At 38.6% G+C, this 17,461-nt stretch overlaps 2 protein-coding genes across 2 annotated transcripts; both read left to right on the forward strand.

Annotated features, from left to right (window-relative positions):
* The first annotated feature begins 1,927 nt into the window (after positions 1-1,927).
* Positions 1,928-9,426, forward strand: lad1 (ladinin). Its single transcript, XM_053318269.1, has 14 exons — positions 1,928-2,029; positions 2,744-2,932; positions 3,475-3,745; positions 4,429-4,502; positions 5,748-5,919; positions 6,174-6,257; positions 6,604-6,647; positions 6,733-6,775; positions 7,011-7,054; positions 7,154-7,220; positions 7,465-7,599; positions 7,722-7,811; positions 8,900-8,993; positions 9,140-9,426. Exons 1-13 carry the CDS (start codon positions 1,992-1,994, stop codon positions 8,972-8,974), a joined length of 1,326 nt encoding a protein of 441 aa, XP_053174244.1. The 5' UTR covers positions 1,928-1,991; the 3' UTR covers positions 8,975-8,993; positions 9,140-9,426.
* Positions 9,427-10,356: 930 nt separating this feature from the next.
* Positions 10,357-17,356, forward strand: tnnt2a (troponin T type 2a (cardiac)). The gene is given in 14 exon segments (XM_053318280.1): positions 10,357-10,404; positions 10,639-10,645; positions 10,926-10,943; positions 11,242-11,295; positions 11,949-12,032; positions 13,359-13,380; positions 14,729-14,792; positions 14,961-15,077; positions 15,180-15,257; positions 15,348-15,458; positions 15,545-15,654; positions 15,758-15,848; positions 15,942-15,982; positions 17,202-17,356. Coding segments are annotated over 14 exon segments (879 nt in total). The 3' UTR covers positions 17,236-17,356.
* The last annotated feature ends 105 nt before the right edge of the window (positions 17,357-17,461 follow it).

The raw sequence follows: 17,461 nt of genomic DNA on the forward strand, positions 1-17,461 counted from the left end.
CTGTTTCATGCTCTCATCTTTGTTTATGTTCCTGCCATGGAGGTGAGAGATCCTCCTGAAAGTTTTTCTCCACTTCCCTTACAAACTGATTTTGCCTATTTGCCATTCATTGATGAGGTGTATTACTATTTGTACTGTTGTAATAGCTGAATCTTAGGCTTTTATTTGTGCTAAGGTGTCAAAATGTGCAGCACATATCTTTACAGGACAAATATAATTGGTAGGCCTAATGATATGGCCTGGCTGAGTTAAAGTTATATTCTTGCTTGGGGATAAACTATAAGCATGGCCTGTGGTTTTGAAACTGTTAATAAACATAAGGATGTGCACTTAATCTTAACATGAATACTGATATTCCAATAAAGTTGACTGAAATAATCACATTTCTTTGTGATGTGCTTTTTTCTTCGATTGTGTGCTTATTGAACAAAGGCTCTTCTCTTTGCAGTAGTACAACATGCTAGAGACTCAGTAAAGATATATGATTTTTACCATTGTAGATTGGGGTAAAATGTGACTTTGTTCAGTTGCTACAGTTTCAGCAGCTGTCAAAACACTGCACATAATTCATGGATGTGCAGCCTCTGGTGTGTTTTTATGTTAGGTATAAAGAACATTTGACTCCAAGAAATGTAGCTATCACACACTCACAAACTTCTGCAACATAGCTTACATGTACACATTTCTGGAAGACAGTCCTATTTAGCTGCTGTGGATGCAATGAGCCAGCTGTGGTCAAGTGTCACTAAATACTTTTGTTCCTCATGGGTGGGGGTATGTCTGTCAGTTTGAACACTGCACACATTCAAACAAACACACAAACAGATTAAATTCAGTTTTCAGTATTTGGAATGACACAGCATGCATTGCGTCTTTGGCTAGGGAGTGACATGCAAAATAGATATACGATAGCATATTAATGGTACACATAGAATAAGCCAACCTTCTCCAAACATCAGTGAAGGATGATCACACAATTAAAAAAGAAGGGTCTGGATGAGAGGATCAGGTGCTACACTTAATCTGTAATTATGATAGTACCTCACCCTGGTTATTGTGGCCTCATGCCCTGCACACAGTAGGTGCAGGTGTGGTGTATAGTCAGGTGGGGTGGATGCTGTGTGTGTTGGACTGAGCTCGAGTCTGGGTCAGAGTCCGACACACTGGGCTTCAGAGAAGGGTGTGACCTCACACAGCAGAGCAAACAGTCTGACTCACATTGTAAAGAGACTGTGGCTGTCCACTGTTATAAGGCATCAAAGCAGAGATAGGCATACATAAAAACATAGTCTTCCTTATTACTAAGGACCATCCAATTTGACTGACCTTTATTTAAAACACACTTTGAACTGATGTTTTTGCTGTTTTGCTTTATGTATATTTCTGTTTTAATTGTGGTTTCTTGCTTTTTATTGTCTTGCCTCTTTCATGTATCTAGTTTTTGTCCTTAACTTTCTTGATTCTCATAAGCTCTGATTTTTTTAAAAAAGCGCTGTATGAGCAAAACCATATATTTTCAACATAAATTTTACTTAGTAATGAATTAATAAGTAGTAGTAATTGTAGTTAGTTGCTGAGAAACTGCTGCTTGCTATTCTAGCAAGGGCAATATTATATCAGGTGGTGTAAAATAAAATGGCCTTAAAAGAGTGACTGTCCCAGCTATCAAACTGCCACACTGCCACAGTGCCGCCATATATGGAGAAGCGTGCTCTCTCTCTCTCTCTCTCTCTCTCTCTCTCTCTCTCTCTCTGTCCCTCTCTCTCTCTCTCTCTCTCTCTCTCTCTCTCTCTCTCTCTCTCTCTCTCCCTCCCTCTCTCGCTCAGGTGGGTAGCTTACCTATGCGGTCATGTGACGCCTCAGTGCACCGGGGTAAAGGTGGACTGCTTTGTGCTGCACTTACGGTAATTTGACTGCCTCCCTCAGAGTGCCTGTCAGACGACTTTCTGTCTTTGAGTGAAGTGTACCTGCAAACCTTACTTTCATCCACTATGTCCAGGATTCGTAAAAACTGGTCGGCTTTGTCCAGGTAAGATTTAAACTAGCAATGAGTTTTCTTTTAGCAATATGACACCTGTGTTTGAGAGCCGCTATTTTTGAAGTTTCATTTTATTCTAGCATAAAAGGGAAACATTTGAGCTATTTTACTAACGTATCTAGACAATATTACCTATGTCTGTAGCAGGAGTCAGCAGGGAGCCATATCACACACATCGTGGTATTGTCTCCACTGGATACTGTGTTGCAGGCTCTTCTATCTTTGCTGTGATGTTTGGATATCTTTCTAGCAGTTATCCTAACTGACTACAGGCTGTAGCCAGTTTTTTTCAGGTTCAAATCTGAATATTGTGTACCATCTAGTAAATGTATTTATCAAAAGGGGAAATTTCTGCTGCTCTGTAAACTGACTGCTGAAATAAATGTTTTCTGTTGTTAAAAAGCTTGTTTTATGTTGCTTTGAGAGGCAGCCAACTGTGAATCCACTAATAAACAGATGGGGAACAAGTAAAGCAGGCTCTGTGTAACCATTATTTTGACTATAATCTTTTGACTCCTTCCCAAAAACCAAAACAAGCAGAATTAATTGCTGTAGAGTTCAAATCTTGATAGTAGACTGACTGTTTGAACAGTACCTTTGTCTGCCATGTTATCTTGATGTTTAACCTTGTGTCTCTGTCTTTGTTTCATTTTCTGTTTTATAGCCATGTATAATGAGTATCATGTGTGTTTCTTGTGTCCTCAGCCTAGCGCGCCAATGGACAATGGAAGATGATGAGGAAGTGGAGAGGGAGAAGAGAAGGAGGGTGAAGAGTGTCGCCGATCCTGACGACCCTGACGCTGACAACCCTGACAGGGCACCCGGAGACACACCCACCAGTGACAGCACCCGTGGGACAGACTCCACAAGTGAGACGTCCCAGGGCCTCAGCAGGTCATTGTCACAATTCAGTAAAACAGAATTTGATTTGTATCTGCTGAAGCTTGATTTATAGACTGCCTGAACATGACTCTGTTGCTCGAGGTGTGTGTGTGCTCTGCTTCTTTCTCTTTGTTTTTTAACTTCTATTGTCTCCCTCTTTTTTCTGTCTTTTTGTTTCATTCTCGCCGTCTTTCTTTTTCTCTTTGTTTCCAGTATGCAATGTCATAATATTTGATGGGAAGCCTTTTTAGTGGTTGGATTTCAAGAGCAAAGAGGGAGGGGTGGATTCTTACACTTCTGCCCCATGGGACTGTGTCATGAGTATACTTTTCAAACACAAAAACCTGCTACCATGCATGCAATATATGAAAAGCTGCCAAAAAACACCAGCAACTGATTACCTGGAGCAGAAGCAGCCTTCAAAGAGAGAGAAGAACTGCCTTTCATTATAGAAACATAATCTGACAGGTCCTTTCACCCCTCTCTAGAGACAATCCATCATATATATATATATCGGTCATTCACGTGTGTATATATATACTGTTTATCTCCAGCGTGGAGCAGATACAACTGGACTTTGTGGAGATGCTGCGTGTCCGTGATGAAAAACGGAGGAATCGGCATGTGGAGACACTGAGACGACAGAAGGAAGTAGGGGAGGATGGAGCAGAAGATGACAAAGAAGGAGCCAGGGTGGAGATTCTTGGGGACTTGGATGAGGGGCAGAGCAGTGCACCCCCCTTGGTCAAAACCAAACCGGCCTCTTATAATCCCAGCAGCAGCAGCAGCAGTACCAGTACCAGCACCAATAGCACAAACAGACCAGTAAGAATTGAGCCAGTTGCTTCCTCTCACTGCTATGAAAGAAATATTTTGTCACAAATTTTGCCATTTTATTTTTGCTACTGGACTGCCTTTACAGATATATGACACACAAACAGAGAGGCCTTCACTGAGATCCAAGCTTTACTAAGTCATAATACAGTGTTACCAATAGTGCCACCCTGAAGTGTGGTTAATCACAGTTAACTGTTACCCCACGCAGAGGGAGTTATGTTAATCATTTTCAACACCCTACAATAACAACTCAGAGATCAAACACTGACCCACATTCTCACGCAAACACATGTTCTGTAAAGATGGAGAGAAACAGTGTCTATTAGTTACAATAATTAAAGGTAACATAGACATCCAGGGCATACAACTTTTCTTTGAGAATAGAAGAACACGTACATTAATCGCCTGTCATATTGCCGGGCTGGTGCTCTTCCCAGTGAACAAAGTGGCCATGCAAATAGTCCATTAAACTTTGATATGGTGTACTTAAGGTCATAATTCGAACTTTATCTTTTATTACACTTGAAGGCGGCTTTTATTCAGTGTATCTACAAACTAGGCCATACCTGTAAAGTGTTACGTAACGCAAGGTGTGTCTCAGGTGGCTCTGTACAAAACCCTGTGTGCTCTGTGCTCATTTTGATTGTGTCCACTATTTGTGTCTTTGTTAGCATGAAAATGAAGAGTCGTCGGGCAGAGACCCTGATCCCAAGCCGCAGTCCAACCCAGTTCGCAAGTTTGTCAGGTTAACAAGCACCTTTTTTATCTATTGTCCTTTTTGAAGGTTAATGTTCAGGAAGTATCAACACATTTTTATTAGATGAAATAAAATAATTAATCATATGAAGACATGTGCTTACACACTGGTCTTCAAAAGACACATGGGATTTGGAAATATTATGGTATACTTAAAGTATACCTGACATTAAAACATATACCCACTATATGTGTATTATTTGATCTTACATCAATAGACCTGCGTCCCATCAAAATATATTGTCAAGACATTCTGAGGCAGATATTTGATTGTCTATGAGTTTGAATACGCAAGCCTCCACAAATTGTACCTCCAACCTTCTGTCTGTGTCTGATCACAAATAAGTTCTCCAAAGAAAATACAAAGCACAGAGATCTGGCTTTCATGAAGTAGTTTATATGTTATAACAGTGATCTGTCAGTTTGCCAGTCAAAGCATTAAAATGTCACCATTTCTGGCAGTTTGTCATTGTAGTAAAGGCAAACTTTCTGTTTTATTCATGTAACTTGATTATACAAAGAGGGGTAATTGTGATGAAAGAGACGGATAATAGAAAATATGATCTATTCAAAAAGAGGCTGATGAATAGGGGATGGGTTCACAATTTTTCAAATCTGTCTTAAAACAGGTTTTGCTTGCTGTAATCATTCCTGCTCTCAATACTGTGCAGTAGAAGATCCCCTCCAAATGTGTTACAATAATGTAACAATGAAAGTGATGGGCCACTAAATCCACAGTCCTCATTTTGGGCAAAAATGTATTCAAAAGTTTGTTTGAAGATAATATGAGGCTTCAGCTGTCTAAGATAGTCAAATACGAGTCTCTCTGTATCTTGATAGACAGTGTTTCCGTGTTGAACTGCAGTGGAAAACAGTAACAAAAAGAGGGAAACTGGTTGTAAAATGTGAGTACATTTAAAAGATATTGACTTGATTTGACTAATATGAATTAATATAAAATTAATATAAAATATTAAATAATTTCAGATAACTCTTAAATACATTTTTTGCATGGAAGGAGTTGTGAAGGGATATACAGGAAACATTATCACAGCAGGAAAAACATGTGTTCATTTGGGCACCTGACAATGGTTTTAGGACAGACTAGAACGATTGTGAACCCATCCTTTGATAGACTGCAGCTTTACTGTGAGTTGGATCACTGGATTACTGTTGCTTTCTTGAGCACATCTTCTACTGACCTTTTAGCTCACTCAACTTTCTGTTGTTGCAGTTCTGTTTCTATCTCGCTTGACAAGAGTCCCTCTGCCAGTGGGCCCACAACACCTGTTAGCCCTCGCTCTCCAACAGCTCCTATGTCACCTCGAGGACACTGCCCTTCGCCCTGTCAGAGTCCCTTACCTAGGGGAGCTCGCAGCCCCATTCAGTCCGGACACACAGAGGAGGTAGTTCAACACATCCAAATACACAGTCAAATTACATCATTTATAACATAACTATCTCTGCTTCATGTTTTGCTTGTCAAATAGAGTTTGGCAGTTTGCAAAGTGCTGACGCCACTGCTCAACAATTTAATAAAGCAAAAGCACCCTCTAGAGTTAAAAGTATGGTAGTGCTTGGCACAAAGTAAACAATCTTGAAAGATGAACACTGGATGATCAAATCTGACCCTTTTTTATGTTATTTTACTTTACCTCAGACCAGTGTGAATGGCACTTCTCCTTTTGAACAGTCTACCAAAACTGCCTTCGTCAGACAGAGCTCCAGGACCAAATCTTTCAAGGTAAACGCACGCACACACACACACACACACACACACACACACACACACACAAACACCCAAGCAAATGCCAACATTAACATTAACTTATTGCCTATTTGACTGCTAAAACAAGATTTAATCTCACATCAGCTGTCAGATAGTTCAGGACAGTTTGCTTGTGTCATATGCTAATAGCTGAAGCAATATTTACAAGCTCTCAGTGCTGACTGGTTGCTTTGTTAACAGAGAGAGGGAGAGAGAGAGAGAGAGAGAGAGAGAGTGAGAGAGTGTAGGTCAGAAGCCACTGACATTTGGACAACTGCAAGGTCTGCTCACACACATCTTAATTATGCTTGACCTTCAACAGATGATGAGGAAGAAAGAACAGGAGAGTGCACCTCTGCAGAGGAGGTAAGACAAAATCCTTATTTTTACCCTGAGCCTTGTTGTATCTGTATACCTTCTGCTAAACCCTGACTGTTTAATTCTGTTTTAGTGCAAGTGTCAGGGTGGCATCCAAGAAGTTTGAATCCAACACAGTAAGACAACAATTTACAACTACAATTACAATCTATCAGCAAAAACACTTCACGTAAAACAGATACTCAAAGAAAATACAAGAATAAATGGTTGCACTTGATTTTTGGCTTGACTGCATCATTTTTTTGTGAGATCAGTATCTCTGAAATGGAAAAAATAGGTTTTCAGCTGAGTAAAAGGATCACAGATGTTGACCTGCTTTACTAACTTCAATTCTCTTTGGGTTTGAACAAGGACCAAAATGAAGATGAGGAGAAAGCATCATCCTTCCAGCGGAAGTAAGTTTTTATAACTTACTAATTTTACTCTTTTTTAGTGCAACAGTTGACTTACTGGAATAAAACGAGACCTTTGGATATATGTATTATGTTTTAAAGTTCCAGGCAGAGGATTTCATCCCGGTCCATTCAGGAGAAGATGGAGAGACTGGCCCATGCTGCACAGGTCAGACTCTCAGGCAACAAAACACAGAAAGTCAGCTTTATAATGCAGCATGTTATGTCACAGCAAAATACAGAATACTGTCCAATACTATTTCTATTTCTCTGTCAGTTGTTAGTATTACTGTAAATGCTATGGTATAAGGTGTTAAACAAACAAGCAAACATATAGTTGTTTTGGTCAGAGTGGACAAACAAACAACAACAAAGTTATTTTTCTCTCAACCCTGCTTCCTGTATGTGTTTAGAAAACTGAAGCGACGCGCTCTCCCGATGTGACCCAGAGGACCCTTTTCCTGATGGAAGAGGTGTCCAGGAAGAGAGGTCTCTTTGAGAAGGAACAGCAGCCAGCCGACACTACCAGCCCTGGAGTTTCCAGACAGGTATGTTCATGACTTTAAAAAATAATAATTTCTGCATTATATGTTCATTTAATACATACCTTGTGATGTAGGTTATTTATGGTACATGCACGCTAATGATCTCACATCTCTGGTGTTATCAGGAATTCAGGAGCTTCACATCAGGAATGTCGGACAGGATCAACCGCTGGCTCAATAAGACCAACCAAACTGGCTCTTCACAAACTCCCACGGTCAGGTCACCCATTAACCAGCATATTTGCATTCTTTCATGTTACCTCAACCTGCGTTATGTAGGAAGTTATCTGGCAGCTAGGAGGCAGCAGTACTCTTTCACCTGTATGTGCCTCAGTGCCCGGAGTATATAAAATGATCTTTTTCCTGCTGCTTACCTTTGATTATTTTAAATTTTACTGTCATTGTTAAGGTCCTTATTTAACTTAAATCCTACTGACTGGGGTATCTGCAGACCTCAGCCTTTTTGTCATATCTCATTCTATCTTTTTCTATCATTTCCAGTTTTCATGAATTTGAATTTGTTCCAAATGACTTCATATCATTCTTTCTTTTTCTGTTTTAAGTAGTGCTTTTTAGGGGGGTCTTTTTTCAGATGACACTAATTACATAGCTTATAATGTTTTGAGAAGAAATAAGTTAACATTTTGCTATGATGCTGTTTTTTTTTACAGTAGTTCATTCTTGGGTTTCCTATGGACCCCAGTCAGTAGTTGTGTATATGTTGGTAGGATGAGGGTTAAACTCGGTCAGTCTCCATTAATTAAGTGCATTGTTGTTTCTTAACTCTTATGAACTGTTCCAGTCACTAATTATGGGGGGAAACTGTGAAGGGTCAGAATATGAACACATGTAAGGATTGAAAAGATTTTCATTTGTGGTTCAAGCACCATACAGTAATTACTTACAATTTAAATTCATTAGAGTGGTAATTTTTACTCTTTGATAGTTTACTTGGCATTCATTCTTCTTCTTCTCGCCCTGCTCTGTAATCATAGAAGATGTTTGACTTGAGATCAAAGACTTACGTTCAGTTTTACTTGTTAAATTAACTTTAAGAAATATATTCAAAAGTTAAGTCATAAGTTCGGAACATTTTCTGTGATATATCTGGGTTGCTGTTGGTTTTAACAGTAATGTATCTATGGCTACTGAGACAGTTATCTCTGTTTTGTGCTAGCAGAAATAGGATCTATTGGTTATTATTTACAGAGAAATAGTTTGTATGTTTTCTGCTGTATTGAAAATTGCCATATAAAATAATTGTGATAATTAATTAATTAATGTCAATTTTCTATATATGTAGGACTTGAGACATGTGGACATCAACAGCAAGCGGAGCCTGTTTGAGAGCAGAGGGGAGGACCGTGTCGCAAAATGAAGGATGCTGCCTGAGCACAGTAAGAAAACCATACTTGGTAATAAGTATTTATTCAGTGTTTTTCATGGAAACAAGTAACACACCTTTTAAATCAAACCAATCTGAAGCTTCCAACAAATTTCTTCAGAATTTTCTTTTGTGTTTCTTCCATACTTTTATTTGTAGGCAATTCATGGGTGGCAAGAGGAGAACGAGATAACTGGAAGATTAATGGATGCCGTGACTGACTGATCGTTTCTTCAAGCTTTTTGTGTTTATTTTTCTTCTTTGCTGCCAAAGCACACAGGAGCAACAGATAGGAGAAGTAGAGAAAAAAAAGGAACTTGAGTGTAGTTTTAGAAGACTGAAAATGAGGATACTGCTTTTAAAGTTAGGAGGAATCTATCACACACGTTTGCATTGCTTCTTGAAGTTTAAATATACCTTATTTCAAATGTTAAAATACAAGAGGAAGATGTTGAATATGTGAAGAAAGGGGTATAAAGTGATGTGGATGTAAGAAAGAAAAGAATAAGAAAGGGAACATATATTTGTTTTGAAAGTCCTTAGCTTTTTTTGCCTGTGTGATTTGTCAAGCACTTTAAAAGGTGAAGGTCTTAAGGTGTATGACACCTATAGATGACTATGTTTATTGAATTACAGGAGTGGGGATTCTGGAGTTGTAATTGTATGTTTAATCTGCCAAAATATCATTGTTCTGTCTGTCCTTATGGGTAAGTTGCTGCCTGCCTAAGGAATAAAATGTTTTACAACAAATGCACAGCAAATGTCTGTCATGACTTTTTCCTTATTTTTACTTTAAAATATTTACTTACTCAACACAAGAACTGTCTAGTTTTTAAAAGCATCTCTGCTCGTCACAGTCATTTATCTAAGAAAGGGGAGGATGTAGATTAGGGGTATATGTCTGTGTTTTGTCAGTGGCAGGTTGCCATACAAGGGTGAGAGAATGTGTGTGTGTGTGTGTGTGTGTGTGTGTGTGCATGAATCATCATCTGTGGCTTTATCTGGATCTCTTTGGCAACGCAACCTAGCAGCCGTGCACACAGTGGCCTTTTTTGGGAGTGGTGATAATGGAGAGCACAAGCTATCTAAAAAAGTTATTAATAACACAACAAGGGGGTCCTAAAGCCTCATTCCCCACTGCACAGTCTGTCCCTTTACCCTCTGAGAGTCACCTCTCATTCCTCTTTTCTGCTGGACACTGAGTCTCTCCATCACTACATCTGACCCTCAGGTAAGCTTTACTGATTGTGTGTAAAACTAGAAAAACACTACGTACATTAGAAAATGTTTTAAGGATGCTGTAAATGGTGAGAAAGTGGAGTGAAGCATGTTTTCTGGGTGAATTTATGGAGTCTTTTAAATGTTCAGATACTGCCATGTCGGACAACGAGGAAGTGGTGGAAGAATATGAGGAGTAGGTTGAAGTTTTTCTTGGTTTCAGTTATCATGTAAAAGTTCCTTCTGTTTCTGCTTAAATATACAAAACTTATCTTGTATGAATGTTAAAAAAATGTCTTTATATAAGTGCACATACCCAGAGAGTAGTTTCTTTTCATGCATTGTAAAGACAGCTTTATTTTTCTGTGATGACTGTTGCTATGTAAACATATTTTGGATTGTAATAATAATGCACATCCATGTCTCATTTTCACAGGGAGGTGGAAGGTAAGGACTCACTGTGTACTGTATGGTTTCAGATCTGAAAGGTGTGATCTATTGTTAAAACTAAAACCATGTTGTTAAGGCAAATGTCTTCTCTGTATGAGGTTGATACCGTAACCGAATATTACTTACCACATACAGTATTATAAGGATTTAAAAGGAGCTCTAACTAAAAGCCTTTTTTAGTTGTAAATGACAATGTTGACCACAGTTTGTATCTCTCATTATGTGATTACATTTATATTTTCCTTTTCTCTCATCTTCCCTGGCTGCGTGGTGTCAGAAGAGGAGGCTGCTGAAGGTACGGAACTTGTCAACTTGGCAATACACTATCACTGCTGACATATAAATGAATCTCTGGATCATCAATAAATGATTTTTGGTTGTGTTCCAGTACATTACATGTAGTGCCAAATTTGTCCTGATAGTCATGGTGGCTGTGGTTAAAAACTGTGACACCCATGAATGATTACTGACATCATTAATGCTTCATCTTGTCATCTAATCATGCTGCTTTCTTTCTTTCTTTCTTTCTTTCTCTTTCTTTCTTTATTTCTTTCTTTCTTTCTTTGCTTCCACCTCTGTGCTTTGCTCAGCAGGGGAGGAGGTGGTAGAGGAGGAAGCGCAGGAGGAGGAGGAGGAGGTGGAGGAAGGTATTGCTTTTACAATTTTCAGAAATAAGGTTGGAGTTTAAAATATTAATTCAACATTTGACAAACTGGCAAGGTCAAACCAAGGATTTCATCCATGACTTTCCCTGAACTGACATTACTGAATGACCTGTGTCAGTGCTACTTATCTGAATCCACACAGTCTGTCTCTTTGTGCTGTCAGCAATGGTGTCACCTGATGAGATATATTTGGGAATTTTTGTCTCTGTTATTGTGTTTTTGAGTAACCTACCACACATGCCTCACAGCCTCAGAGTTGTGAAAGCATAGTGTCATCACATCTAGCTAACCTCAAATAAACACACATGTCTTCACCAGTACTTGACTGCTATCTGCTTTAAATAGCAGCGGTGGGTAGCTCATTCTCTCACTTGTTATCTCTCTGAAAAGCTCTTCATGTTGTCCGTCCTTCTCTGGGGCACAGTGTCAATCTAACAGCCAAACTCACATACTATGGATATATCTTAGCAGCTGTCCTCATCTCATTCCTGTTGCCATGAGCATATGAAAAATAAGAGGTCATTGACAAGGGAGAGTGATTGTTCCAGTAAAGCAATGAGTCAACATCACACCATGACTGTTGAGATCTGTCACTGATATGTCACTATCTGCTGTACAATTTCCCCTTCTACCAGAGGCCACAGAGGAGGTAGATAAACCGGCAACAGACAATGAGGCTGACGAAGAACAAGGTGAGGGAGTTGAAAGTGCAGAAAACAGCCATGTGTAGTATTGTGCATGTGTTGACATGCCGTCCCTAACCATAAAATATCTGCCATCTCAGTCACATTTCACTGTGTACATGACGATGTGTAGATATTTAACAAGTTCAAACCTACAAGACTTCTTTCTCTCACTCTCTCTGTCTGTCTGTCTTAGTCATACCAGACACAGTCACTGGTTGGGAGTAATCCCTTGGTGTCCCATCCCACCCCACCCTAAAGCTCTAGCTCAAAAGTCAGAATTTGCTATTGTTTGCTGTTTTCTTTAATCAGCACTGTTAAGCCGTGTGTCTCTTGTTAACAATCATATGAAATGGGAGGGATGTTAGTCAAATTCATTCTCATCTATCTGCTGCATTAATGCCGTTGAATAAACAAACGCCCTGTGAAGCACCAGCCACCTGATATGTCTCACACTCACACTAGGTAGGACTAATCAACCTATTAAAATGACTTGTGAATACAGCATTTATCCTGCCAACCCAGTGTATCATTTTATGCCAATGCTACAGGCACGGCTCTTGGGGTGGCGTCAGTCAGTCTGCCAGTTAGCAAAGGTTGGGTTGGTTGGTTGCTAAACCAGTTTGCTTTCCAGGCAAAAATATATCAATAATATAACATCTATGAAAATTGGTTCTCCAGACAATTAATGAAGATATTTTAACAGGCATTCATTATTCCCAGATGATGAATCCTGACGACTTTAATGATTTCCCAATTTTTCATCTAGCACCATCATCAGGTCACATTCCCATCACCCTCAGCTGTAACTACTTGTGTTCAGTGTTGAAGATGGTGAACATTACACCTGCTAAACCTCAACATGTTAACGATTAGAAGCATTTAGCTCAAAGCACTGCTGTGCCTAAATACAGCTGCACATTGGAGTCCTTCCTCTAATTAAAGGACAAATGTTACATTTTGTATGGCCTTTGTTTAAAATGTTTAGTTGAGTGTCATTCAGAGATCAAAGACTTCATGCCTCATTTTGATTAGAGACAGCTTATTATCTTTCTACACAATCTCACATCACCTCACGTCTGACACAGAATAAGACAAACATATTTTATGTTCTCTAATATACAATTTTGTCTCTCAGTGATTTTGTCTGACACAATAACACATAATATAATAACAAAAAACTCAAGAATTTTGATTTGATTTCAGATGGAGAGGGGGAAGCGGAGGAGGGAGAAGGTAACCCTGTTTATCTAAATTCTATCAAAATAAACATTGGCATGCTGTGACTCTATTGTACTATAATTGTACTGGGCTCATTTATCAGTCCTTTCCCTTTCTATCTCTATTCTTTCTCAACAGAAGAGGAGGCCAAGCCAAAATTCAAGTGAGCAGCATACTCTGTTGCACACACACACACACACACACACAGAGAGAGAGAGAGAGAGAAAGGAGAATTTGTAATTAATTATTTATGTACAATTATTTATGACACTTCCAAATAAAATTAAAGAAATATATTTTTTATATTTTTTGGTACTGAATATAACACATATTGGACTATTCAAAATCTGCATTGGTCGATCTCAAATACCTTCATTTAAATTTTTACAAGGTTTCTAAGCAGAGGATGATTACAATGTATGTGTCATTTACAAAATGTACAATCATTGAGTTACAGAAATGGTTGGTTACATGTTCAAATAATTGTATTTTTAAAAAATGCAGACCCAAACCTCAAATACATAATTTTTTTTATCATGTCATTTATTTAACAATTCTATAAATGGTGAACCCAACATAACTGAAAAAACTGCATCTTTTGTCTAGAAAACAACAAAGACAGACAACAAAGACAAAAAGTTGATGATATTACATAAGTCCTTAGATCTCTGTATTAACAACCAGTATGTAAAATCAACTTGAAATTAGTCTTGCTTGTCTACAAAACACTCTAAGAAGAAGAACTTACTTCTCTTCTTTGAAAAAAGACCTCAACATATGTTTCAGGTTATAGGTCACTGTCGTTTCTTCCTGCCTGACTCTAGGTCCCTCCTGTATTTCTCACGTACCTTCTCTAAATATTTCTATCTCCCCTCTGTGTCAGCATTTTTTTGCGCTCAATGGCCTGTAAGTATTCAGATTCAAATTGTAAAACTGGTCTGAAATGTAATCAATTTAAGTAAAATTTTAAAAATAGGGGATTAGTATTATATCAACTTATTTTATACTTTAAAGTAACAGGATGGCGTCACAGGACTGCAAGTAACAGGACTGAGGTTTTAGAAGGGGAAACAAACTGCTCAAAATTCTTATCTAACCTTAATTCTAGACCTAACCCTCGTGTAACTATAATCGTATCCTCATCCTGCAGACTATGAATTGTTGAAATCTGAAGTTGAATTGGGGCTTGTGATTTGCAAAACAAAGACTTGTTCCTATCTTAGTATAGTCTATACAGTATAGTATGTGGTTAGTTGAAATTAATTCTGTAACTGTGAAATAAAAATAAAATAAAATGCCTTCCAAAGCAAAGTGTGCAACTAAATTAAGAAACATAGAGGCAGCTTCTGAGCATTTCCTGACAATTCACAGGCACAGACATGCATTAATGGATGGAATTTGTTCTACTGATTCCATTTTATCCTCATTTGACATCCATAGAAAAAATGACTGATGATGACTGTCCCTTCTTTCTCTTTTATATAACTTAATCTTTTCTTTTTAATCTTCAGGCCATTTATGATGCCCAACCTAATCCCTCCCAAGATCCCAGATGGAGAGAAGGTGGATTTTGATGTGAGTGACAGGTTTTCTTACAGCGCATACAATGCATACTCTTCATCTTCAGGGTGTATTATGGAATTTTGATAATCATCACTTGTTATGTTGGGATAGATAGAATGTGGAAACCAATGAAACATGAAATACAGAAAGTACGAACTCACTGAATCCCTGTTTCCGTAGGATATACATCGTAAGAGGATGGAGAAAGACCTGATGGAGCTTCAGACTTTGATTGAGGTTCACTTCGAAAGCAGAAAGAAGGAAGAAGAAGAACTAATTAATCTCACGGACAGGATTGTGAGTTCCCCACACCATGGCCAATGAAATGCAAACCTATTAACACACGCTTAACATTAAATATGTTTAAGGTGTTTCAAGATGGGATAATCTGTTGTGCAGGAAAAACGCCGTTCTGAGAGAGCAGAGCAGCAAAGAATCCGCAGTGAGAGAGAGAAGGAGCGACAGAAGCGTCTTGAGGTAAAGCCCGATCTCAGGTGCTGTAATGTAAATGATAATTCTTGGATTTCACTCCTGGTCCTCTTTCTCTCTGGATCCATGTCTCTTTAGGACGAAAGAACCCGCAAGGAGGAGGAGGAGGCCAAGAAAAAAGCAGAGGATGATGCCAAGAAAAAGAAAACCCTGACCAGCCTGCACTTTGGAGGTTACATGCAGAAGTTGGTAAGCAGGTGGAGGGTTCATCATGGGGGAATCAAGTAGTTAAAACATGACAGACCAGAATGATGAACTAATCATCCTTCCCATAGACCGAGAAAAGGAGTGGTAAGAGGCAGACTGAGAGGGAGAAGAAGAAGAAGATCCTCAGTGAGAGACGTATATCTCTGGACGTTGAGCACTCAAGCCAAGAAAAACTCAAGTATGTATAGAGTATTTTTAAATATTTTAGTTTGGGACATTATTTTTTGATAAGCATGAGATAATGCAAATAAAACACTATTTTCTGTGTCTGTGTCTCACAGGGAGAAAGCTAAGGAGATGTGGGACTGGATGTACAAGCTGGAGGCAGAGAAGTTTGAACTGCAGTACCAGTTATCCAGTCAGAAATATGAGGTGTGTGATCAGCAGTATACAACACATATTATTAAAGACACAGGGTCTAATATACCTCATTAGAGTAATATTTGTATATTTCCTTTATTTCAGATAAATGTGCTGAGGAACCGTGTCAGTGACCATCAGAAAACGTAAGAATGCATAAATCTTTTTTTTCTCTGTCTAATACCACACACACCTTTCATACAGATGCTCTGGGATCATGAAGTGCACTTCAATTAAATTGGGGACATACTGTAATAAAAAGATAGACATAAAAAATGGGTCAAAATTGATGAAGCAGACATATCCTAACTTTTAGCCCTTGATTTAAGTCAGAAACAATGGATCCCATGAGTCCACGCTCAAATCCAAGTCCACATCCCCAGTTTATAACACAGGTTTAATCTAATGCTGCATTCATGTCATATTGGATTCATCATTATTATGAGATTCTGAGTTGTAAATATCCTTCTTGCCAACTTGGGAAACATTTCTGAATTATTTCTTTTCACAAGATAATGAGGTTCCTGAAAAACTAAGCAAATGTCATTGTTCAAAACGATTAAACCCACATTTTATAGATAGTGTTTTTATTGTCAAAACTCTGTAAAACTGTCTTGAGTTGTCAGATGACCTGAGCATAGTACAAGCTGAGATCACTGTGATATCATCAAGATTATTTTTCACACTTTGGAAAGTTCTCTCTAGAGCCACAGATGTGATTATAGAACTATGTTTGCAAGCTAAGCAGCACAGTGTCTGTGGTGTAAATTAAAATTGATTTTTTAAAATCAGTGTAAGGCCCATTTAAGGTTAGAGTTAACTTTAGAATACTAAAACAAAGTTGGTTATGGTTTTGGGTAGTCTTGTAATTCAAGCTCTAAAAGTAAGGATGGGGCCCTGAGACCATACTTCAAAAGATGCTGTAAGTAGAATATATAACTGCTTCAAACAAACAGTCACACTGACATGCAGTAGAGTCAGACACGTCTGTTTAATTGTGGATAACCAAGATATAATTTATTTTATGTGCTTTTTGTATATATAGTGGGGTTACGGTGCTTGTGTGCACGTTTGGGTGTTATTGTGTAGTAGGCTTTGTAATGCTCCTCACTTCTTGTCAGACATTTTGAGACCAGGCACCTCCCTGTCACATTCCAGCTGTCCCCACCCCCAGTATGGCTGGGTGTGGTGGGCAGGACAACTGCCACACCTGTCAAAGACACACTAGAAGAGCACTTGCATGTCTAAGTATTTCTGCTGATGGCAGTAAAAGATTCTGCAACCTCAAAATGTCTGCTAGATGTGCATTTGTGGACAAAATTGTGTCTTTTGTGGTCCTATGTGAATCTTTCTCATTTTCCACAGGTCCAAGAGGTCCAAGAGAGGGTTAAGGAAATAGACACTGACGTGCCTGCATCCTCAAATCACACCTGAGTCCCACCTGTTTCGCTAATACTACACCTATGAATCATTCAATTATATATAATTATTCATTATATTTCCAGGTCTGTCTCACTGTGTTGTTATCCTATTCCCATCCTTTAAATGATATGCTCTGTGTCTATGAGTGTAAATAAAACAATCTCTGCTAAATTAATGATCTTTTGCATTTCCAGAACTTTGAG

The sequence above is a fragment of the Scomber japonicus genome, chromosome 4, assembly GCF_027409825.1.
Source record: "Scomber japonicus isolate fScoJap1 chromosome 4, fScoJap1.pri, whole genome shotgun sequence".
Taxonomy (NCBI): domain Eukaryota; kingdom Metazoa; phylum Chordata; class Actinopteri; order Scombriformes; family Scombridae; genus Scomber; species Scomber japonicus.

What these genes read in the sequence shown, in the direction of transcription:
- lad1 (XM_053318269.1), top strand. Translation starts at nt 1,992, where the DNA reads ATGTCCAGGATTCGTAAAAACTGGTCGGCTTTGTCCAG. An exon ending in CCAGTTCGCAAGTTTGTCAG is followed by an intron (nt 4,503 to 5,747) that starts GTTAACAAGCAC and finishes CTGTTGTTGCAG; the next exon opens with TTCTGTTTCTATCTCGCTTG. An exon ending in AGTCCGGACACACAGAGGAG is followed by an intron (nt 5,920 to 6,173) that starts GTAGTTCAACAC and finishes ACTTTACCTCAG; the next exon opens with ACCAGTGTGAATGGCACTTC.